Below are 8,675 nucleotides of genomic sequence, written 5' to 3' on the forward strand. Positions count from 1 at the left end.
TTTTTTCTCTTTCCTTTTATGCTGTTACACTATTCGTATGATAGATAAAAAGCTGGAAGGATCAAAATGTACCTGTTTTATATGTAACGACCCTGTAATTGTAGGAAAGAGGGAGACTCTTAAAACCCAGCAATATGCTAACAGGGGGCAAAGTCAGAATGGGACCCTCTTTCTGATAGCTGCCTTATTTGCTTTAACTCCCCTTGATCTTCTCAAAACCCCTTAGGAGTCTTGAACTGTTGAGAGTTGAGGGACGCAAAGCTGTATCTGCCCATGGTGGTGGCAACACAGCACACTGGAGAAAAGGCCAGATAAAGAGCCCTACTCATTGCGTGCCTCAGCTCTCACAGACTGGGCTTCAGGGCTCAAGAAAGATACTTGGTTTCTCTTCCAGGGCATTCCATCAATACCTACCCATGGAGGCTGCCTTGGGCCAACACAATGAGAAGCCCATGAGAACCAGATGACAGGAGGCCAGCAGAGGCATATCGAGGGTATGGTAGGTATGGCACATGCACTGGGCACCACCTGCGGAGGGGCAGCACCAATGAGCTGTTTCTATTAGCCACCCAGCCTCCATCACCAGCTGTGAGAGTAAAAAAAAATTTAAAGCTAATTGCCATAAGCACTGTTTTCCATAGATACAACAACACCTGCCCTCCAGAACCTTGCTTCTAACAAGGTTCCATGAAGACCCAAAAAAGCAGAGGCTTCTAAACCAAACCTCCTTAACTTGACTCCACAACTCTTTATCAAATGTCCCTTATGGGCTGGGTACTGTCTATGGATTGTTGGGGACCAGCACAAGGAGCTTTATTTGTGTTTATGCTTCAGGGAGCCACCAGAAGGCCTTAAACAACAAGCAACAGCAGTGGGAAGGCAAAAATAAGAAATTGCTTATCTTAGACACTAAGGAGGAACGCTGAGTTTTTTATAGCTCTCAAAGACAATGGGCCCAAAGAAAGCAAAACCTCACTAGCTTACTACTAATTCATTTACATCAGCAGATACGCCTTATGAGCTATCATTAATTCTCACTCTAGCCATTGTTTCAGAACTTTATGTAATTATCTAAAACAATATTTCGCAAACTTTGACACTAACTCAAGCATAAGGAATCTGAGGGTGTGTTCAAAATAGACAAGTCACAAGGTACATTCGAGAGGGTTCAGCCTTCTCTTCGCAGACTCCAGGATCTCAGGAAGTGGGAAAGGCCAGCCAAGAGCAAAACGCAGTCTGGATTGGGACTTGAAACTTGAGAAATCAGCCAGCAAGGTACTTCCAGGTGGAGGAGCTGGTTCCCTTACTGAAGGGGAAATTTGTATTTCTGCTTTGATGTTGCCCTTCGTTAAGAGGGACTTCTGTTTTGTTTCCACCGGGTTGTTGTTGTTAGTTGCTGTTGAGTTGGTTCCAACTCCTGGCAACCTTATGTATAGCAGAGCATAACATTACAGGGTCCTATGCCATCTTCATGATCATTGGCATGTTCAAGTCCATTGCTGCGGCTGTTGTGTCAATCTATCTCATTGAGGATTTCCCTCATTTTTGCTGACCCTTTACCAAACACAGTATCCTTTTCTAGCAATTGACCTTTCCTAATAACATGTCCCAAGTAAGTGAGTCAAAGTGTTGCTGTCCTCGTTTCCAAGGAGCATCCTGGTTGTATTTCTTCTAAGACCAATACAGGACACAGCAGTGAATACAAGAAACAAGGTTCTTGGTCTTGGGACGTTCCACTAACTAGCTGTGAGAACATAAGAAAGCTTTTTTTTTTTTTCCTTAATTACTTTGGGTCTCAGTTTCCTCATCTGTCAAATTAAGACATTTCCTATGGAGCTTTCCAAGGGTCCATTGATCTGGGGTATGAGCTCTGAAGACACTAGCAAAGACAACTTCTTTTAAAACAGCTCCAAAGGAGAGTCAGAAATAGAGGAAATGGAGTGTGTGGCTAATTACCTCCATAAATAGCTGCCCCCTTTGCCATGAGATCAGAAGAACTGGATGTTATCTGACTACCACTACTGAACATTTTGATCAAAGATTCTGTCAAACAATCCTGATCAAAAGGGGGAAAATTCAGAGCAGAATTTCAAATTCTCATGGAATCCAAACTTTCTGGAGCCTTGGAGTCTGGGTGAACCCCTGAAACGATCACCCTGAAATCATCTTTAAATCTTAAACCAAAAGTATTTCCTGAAGTCTTCTTAAAACCAAACAATAGTTTAGCTCAACTAGTAAAGAATGCCTGCCTTGATCAGTACACTCTTGGAAGAACAATCTATGGGGGATCAAACTGACAAGAGCAACTCAAAAGATTAGATAGGAGCTTTAGGGAGCAGTGAGTTTATGTTAATGGGGGAGGAACAACTCAGAAAAGGAGGATAAGCATGGTTGCACAACTTGAAGAATGTAATGCACATCTCTGAATTGTACAAGTAGAAATTGTTGAATTGGTGTATGTTCCGCTGTGTGTATACTCAACAAGAACAAAAATAAAATAATTTTTAAAAAAGAAGGAAAGCTCTGTACACTGAGATAGAGGGCACTCTAAGTCCTCTACTCTGATATATTCTTACTAAGGAACTCATGAGCGTTGCACCAGCTCGCCCAGGCCAAGACTCTCTCTCTGTGTAAGCGTCCGTCCCTAACATCAGCTTAAAAGTGTGTGATGTATCATTTTGCCAAAATGATTTTTACTCAAAGTCGGTGAGCATGTTTTGAAATAGGCCCTCCCAATACCTGCTGGAAAATACATACTGGTACAACTTCTCTTTAAATGAGTTTGGCAATACAAATCAAAGGCCTTAAAGTGTATCTTCTCATCTAATAATTATACTTCTGGGAATCTAGCCTAAGGGAATAATTCAAAATATTCGTAAAAGCTCTATGCAGAAAGATGTTCATTGCTACAGGATTTAAAATGGTAGCCAAAAAAAAAAAAATCCACTGGAAATCCAGTAACTATAACACTTTGAATAACACAAGAAAGAGCTTATCTTATAATATTAATAAAAACTGGATGTAAAACTATGTACATTCAATGTGATTATAAAAAGACAGAGGGCTCCAGGAGGGACATCCTCAAGAAAATGAAACTGATGGAATACCCAGTGCTTTAACATCTGAAGACAAGGTTTATACTTTCAGCAGTGAAATAGGAAATAAATTGGTGATAAAAAACCGAACCCATTGCAGTCAAGCTGATTCCAGCTCAAGGCAACCCCATGCATTACAGAGCAGAACTGCTCCATAGGGTTTTCTTGACTGTAATCTTTACAGAAGGAGCCTTGGTGGTGCAATGGTTAAAGCGCTCAGCTGCTAACTGAAAGGTCAGCAGTGGTTCAAACCCACCAGCGGCTCTGAGGGAGAAAAGACCTGGCTATCTGCTCCTGTAAAGATTACAGCCTAAGAAACCCTATGGGGCAGTTCTACTCTATCCTAGAGGTCTCTCTGAGTAGGAATCGACTCAACAGCACACAAAAACAACAACTATCTTTACAGAAGCAGATTACCAGGACTTTATTCTAGAGCACTGCTGGGTGGGTTTGAACCGCCCATCTGTAGGTTAGTAGTCAGGTGCAAACCGTTTGCACCACCCAGCGACCCATAAATTGGTGATGGTTGCATAGCAAACATAAGCAAATTGAAAAAGAAATGTTTCCCCCAAGGAAATTTCATACAGTATAAAACGTGGTTTGACTGCGAATCGTATTTAAAGTCATAATTTTGAGGGCGAGAAGAAGAGAAATAGGAGGGAAGGGGCGACGCTGTGTAGAAGAGCTAAATCCCCATCCCTCATAGCAGGAAGTCAATCACGAAAAGCTAAAACTGAAAAATTAAGGAATGGCAGGCTAAGCCAGCTGTTTAGAAATAAGGAGGCAAATACCAAAAGAAACCACTAAGAGTTCAAAGCGAGGGGGTGGGACTGGAGGCATGAGACACAGTCTGGGGATGTCTCTTTGTCATAAAAAGGCTCATGATGTTATACGTATATAATTTTGATTTTTTTAATTAAATATTTAAAATATGGACAGCATCCAGGATGCAGGGACGACCAGTGAGAGGTATAGGACGTGCAATTAGTCAGGTGATTGACTCATGGGGTGTAGGGCAGGGAGAGTGGGAAGGCACCAAAGCAGAGTTGAAAATTAAGAGCTGAGGACCAGAGGGGAAAGGGAACTATCCCAGGTTGTCACATTCTTGCTCTTGATCTTGACCACATTCTTGTTAGAGAGGTTACTTAGGCAGAAATTGGGAGTGGGAGAGATGGAAGGCCAGGGGCCCCAGTTAGTAGACTGTGCCCAGTTCTCAGGAGAGAGGGAGAAGTTTGGAAGATGGTAGTGGCCATGGGGTGAAGAGGAGAGCATGGTGACAGGTATTTCCTAGGGCACTGGTCAGCACTTAATTAATGGTTGCGGGAAATGAGGAGGAGGAGGAGGAAGTTGAGAGGTGTGATGAGGAGGGGCAAGGTGAGAGAGTGGGTGTTCAGTAGTGACCGTGGACACCACCCCCAAGGCAGAAGGCTTTCCCTTCCACCATCCAACACAAAAATCGTGTGTGCAAGTGTGGGAAGCCAAAGCATAGAGTTAAGAGTCAAGTTTTGGAGTCCTCGGTTAAAACACCTGAAAAGCTAGAGTGTTACAAAAATCAAGGCATGAACTTCGTAGCCAGGCAGACCTGGGTTTGAACCCCAGCCAGGTCACTTACTCTCTGCATGACTTTATGCAAATTATTTAACTTCCGTGAATCCCAGGGGCTTTCTGGTCTCCATAATGAACCTGACACATCCAGCTCACAGGTTTCCTAGGTTTGTATAGTGAAAGAATGTCTCTAGAATGCCTGTCAACACGAGTGAGCTCCCTCCCTTTCTGTGTCGCACTGTGTAACTTCTCCCCCACTCCCTTGATGGCATGGAGGTCTTCTAGGAATACCTCTGGGCCCTACAGTCTCTGAGATCTGCCCCGTTTCCTGGCATTCTTCAGGCCACAGGCTCCCAGAAGGTTCCTGGAAGCCACTTGCAACACCCCTTCCATCAGTTCAAGAATAGAACTGACACAGGTTTGCATCAATCAGAAAGTCAGCTTTATTAGCCCACCACCAGCAGTGGGAATGGGGAGACAGCTAGGGACCGCACTGGGAGAACAGGGTCCTGACCCAGGCCTTTGGGAGGGCAGGCTGGCAGGGGCAGGAGGCTGTGGCAGAGGCAGCTCAGGGCTTGGAGTTCTGGCTCAGGCTGAAGCTGGATGAGCCCTACTCCTTGAGGATGGGCCGGCTCTGGCGGCTGGAGGAGAATGATGACGAGGAAGAGGAGACTGTGGAGAGAAGAGAGGAGGTGAACTGGGTCCTAGGAGCTAAGGGAGGGCTCGGGGCTCTGGGGAGAGGGACCTGGCACCCATCCCATGCAAACAGGCAGAGGGGCTGGAATGCCCAGGAGTCTTACCCTCGCGGGAAGAATAGGACTGGCCAGTCGTTTGCTGGGAGAAGAGGCTGTGGGGGAGAAAAGGCAGAGCAGTTAGATGTGCTGGCAGAAGCAGGGGTGGGGGTGGAGTAGGGGGGGTGGAGGGTCTGTGGGGCAGGACTGGATCCCCACTCACTGGGCATCCTCGCCCTCCAGCAGGCGGCGGTAGGTGGCAATCTCCTGCTCCAGGCGTGTCTTCACATCCAGCAGGATCTGGTATTCCTGGTTCTGTTGTTCCATCTCGCAGCGCAGCTGTGCCAGCTGCTCCTCCACGCTGCTGATCATGTCCTGGATCTGGGCCAGCTGCATGCAGTAGCGGCCTTTGGTCTCCTCCAGACTGTTCTCCAGGGACGCTTTCTGCGAGTGGGAGTGAGAAACAGAGAGTCAACGGAGGTGTTTGTCTGTCTCTCCAGGTCTCTGGACATGTTTCCTGAGACGTGTGTGGAGTTTGAACCCAGGTGGGCTACTGACGGGCAAGTCAACAGGGAGCAAAGTTATTCCATCATTCTGGGCATGAGCTTCCCCATCTGTAAAATGGATACAATGATCCCTCCTGTCCCACTCCTGAGCAGGACAATGAGACAAAAAAAAGAAAAGGAAGAGAGGAATAGGAGTGTATTGTGGTGTTGAGAGGGTACTGGCCATTACTGATGACCTGGGGGATAGGGCAGGGCTGGGTCTTCCATACCATGCTGAGCTGGGACTGCAGCTCGATCTCCAGGCCTTGCAACACCCTCCGGAGCTCAGTCACTTCGGTTCGGCTGCTCTGCACCAGTTCGCTGTTAGAGGCCACTTCTCTGTTCAGCTCCTCAGTCTGAGACAGGAAAGAAGGGTAAGAGCTTTCAGATGCTCAGAGGTCTCCCCAGCTGCAAGGTCCCACAGGAGAGCTGAGGATCCGAGTCCCACCTTGCTCAGGAACCAGGCCTCAGCGTCTCTGCGGTTCTTCTCCGCGATTTGCTCATACTGGTCACGCATCTCGTTCAGGATGCGACTCAGGTCCACACCGGGAGCTGCGTCCATCTCCACGTTGACATCCCCGCCAGTCTGACCCCGCAGGATAAGCATCTCCTAGGGAGGGATGGCAAGAGTCGGTCAGCTCAGCAGGCCCCTGTCCTGGCCCCAGGTAGATCTAGCAATCCCACTAAGCCAGCCTCCCACCCCCAACGCCAGCAGGGGCCTCACCTCCTCGTGGTTCTTCCTCATAAAGACCAGCTCCTCCTTCAGGCTCTCAATCTGCATCTCCAGGTCAGTTCTGGCCAGGGTCAGCTCATCCAGCACCCTGCGCAGGCCGTTGATGTCGGCTTCTACACTCTGGCGCAGTGCCAGCTCATGCTCGTACCTAAGGGGCAGAGGTCAGAGCATCAGGCTCCAGCCCTGAGCGGACGGCCCCATTCGTTGCCCCTGCCCTCAGTCCACCACAGTAACTGCTCACTTGGTCCTGAAGTCATCAGCTGCCAGCCTGGCGTTATCGATCTGCAGAATAGGCTGGGCATTCTCAATGGTGGCCCTGATGATCTGGGTGGGAATGGAGGGACAGGAGGCCTGGTCAGTCAAGGACCTCAGTCTTGGAGGGCAAATGGCAGAGGGGGAGGAAAGGAACCTCCCCAAATCTGGGGGTGGCCTGGCTGGGAGGCCTTACACTCACCCAGCCACCCTGGGGTACCTTCTTCACCCATCTCAGGATGTGTAGGTGATACACCCCACATCTCCCTCCACCCTCATCCTGGGCCTGAGGTTGAGGGAAACTGAGTGTGCCATGCAAAGAACCCTCCAAGGGAATAAGAGATTCCAGGTTCCAGCCCCAGTTCAGACACATAGATGCTGAAAAGGAGCCATCTGCCACCAATTCTTGGTGACCCTTGGCCACCCCCCAAGTTGGGCTTCAGTTTCCCTGTTTGTAAAGCAGAGATGCTAGGAGTCAGTTTCCTAAGGGCCACTGCAGCCCTGGCCTCTCTCAATGCTTTGTGCACCAGGGCCAGCCACCTGGCCCACTCACCTTGTTCCTCAGGTCCTCGATGGTCTGGAAGTAGGGGCTGTAGTCTTTGATCTCAGTGGGCCGCTGCTTCTGGTACCAGTCACGGATCTTTATCTCCAGGTCAGCATTGGCCTCCTCCAGGGCACGCACCTTGTCCAGGTAGGAGGCCAGGCGGTCATTGAGGTTCTGCATGGTGATCTTCTCATTGCCAGAGAGGAGGCCGCCATCACCAGCAATGAACCCAGCACCAAAGCCACCACCAAAGCCAGCACCAAGACCACCACCGTATCCTCCACCAAAGCCACTACCCAGAGCCCCACCAAAGCTGCTGCTGCTGAAGCCACCGCCATAGCCACCCCCTATTCCGCAGGCTCCCCCAGAAGAGAAGCGGGAGGAGGTGACTGACAGACCCCCATAGGCACTGGGGGCCCGGCAGGAGCCTGCAGTCAGGACAGAGGAGATGCGGCCGGAGCCGCCGCCGATGCCACAGGAGCCCTTCAGGGAGCTGGAGGAGGTGAACTGGCGGCTGCAGGTAGTCATGGTGCCGAGAAGGAGATGAAGGAGAGAGCGTGTAGAATGCCCGGGAGGTGCTCAGGAAGGCTGAGAGAGGATGCTGTGGCTGCCTTGATTTGCTGGAAACTTTATATGCTGTCTGGGAAAGGCGGGGCCCCCATGACTGCTGACTGTAGGTTCTCCTCCAGATTTCATCACTCCAGGCTCGTCCAACTCCCCTCTCCGGATTGTTAAGCCTGGGGTCTACTCACTTCGCTGTCTGCTAGCTTAGGGTTCACACCCAGCTCCAGGGGGCGTGGGACTGAGAGAAGAACACACAAATGCCAAGTCGGTAGTGACTCAGGCTGGGTGGCTGAGACTCCCAGCTTTGGTTCCTGGAGCCCATGGGGCCAGCAGGGCCTCGGCACAGGCAGCTTTGCAGTGGCTGCGTCCCCTGGCAATGAGCCAGCTATCGAAAGGACTCTCTGCCCCACTGTGATGGCCTTGGCTGAGGGAGGCCTCAGCAGTGCCATCCCAGGGCTGTCTCCAGATACGGCTGTGGGCATCCTACAAGCCCAGCTCTAGGCACGCAAGGCAGGAGCTGGGCTCTAGGCCTGGTTCTGCTCTGCTCGCTGTGTGATCTGAGGTCCCTGCCTCCCCTCTCTGGGCCTCTGTTTCCCCTCAGTAAAGTGACCAGGCTGGACCAGGTGATCTCAGAGTCCTTTTAGTTCTGGTTCTAGAAATCCTATG

General features: G+C 49.6%; 1 protein-coding gene across 3 annotated transcripts; it reads right to left on the reverse strand.

The window, feature by feature from the left end:
- Nucleotides 1-5,250: 5,250 nt before the first annotated feature.
- Nucleotides 5,251-7,973, reverse strand: LOC126062079 (keratin, type I cytoskeletal 16). 3 transcript variants are annotated; one of them, XM_049859158.1, is made up of 8 exons: nucleotides 7,455-7,973; nucleotides 6,891-6,973; nucleotides 6,641-6,797; nucleotides 6,365-6,526; nucleotides 6,147-6,272; nucleotides 5,595-5,815; nucleotides 5,441-5,487; nucleotides 5,251-5,312 (listed from the first exon to the last, which is right to left on the reverse strand). In XM_049859158.1, exons 1-8 carry the CDS (start codon nucleotides 7,971-7,973, stop codon nucleotides 5,251-5,253), a joined length of 1,377 nt encoding a protein of 458 aa, XP_049715115.1. The 3 variants fall into 3 exon arrangements, with proteins under 3 accessions (XP_049715115.1, XP_049715116.1, XP_049715117.1); XM_049859159.1 differs by lacking the exons at nucleotides 5,251-5,312; nucleotides 5,441-5,487 and having other exon boundaries at nucleotides 5,591-5,815; nucleotides 7,455-7,767; nucleotides 7,840-7,973; XM_049859160.1 differs by lacking the exons at nucleotides 5,251-5,312; nucleotides 5,441-5,487 and having other exon boundaries at nucleotides 5,591-5,815; nucleotides 7,455-7,672; nucleotides 7,775-7,973.
- Nucleotides 7,974-8,675: the final 702 nt, after the last annotated feature.

Source organism: Elephas maximus, chromosome 19, assembly GCF_024166365.1.
Source record: "Elephas maximus indicus isolate mEleMax1 chromosome 19, mEleMax1 primary haplotype, whole genome shotgun sequence".
Taxonomy (NCBI): Eukaryota; Metazoa; Chordata; class Mammalia; order Proboscidea; family Elephantidae; genus Elephas; species Elephas maximus.

Bases quoted from the DNA above. Each gene is read 5' to 3' on its own strand.
- LOC126062079 (XM_049859158.1), bottom strand. From the start codon at position 7,973: ATGACTACCTGCAGCCGCCAGTTCACCTCCTCCAGCTCCCTGAAGGGC. The intron at 6,974-7,454 runs GTGAGTGGGCCA...ATTCCCACCCAG, and splicing joins TCGAGGACCTGAGGAACAAG to ATCATCAGGGCCACCATTGA. The intron at 5,488-5,594 runs GTGAGTGGGGAT...TCTCCCCCACAG, and splicing joins CTGGAGGGCGAGGATGCCCA to CCTCTTCTCCCAGCAAACGA.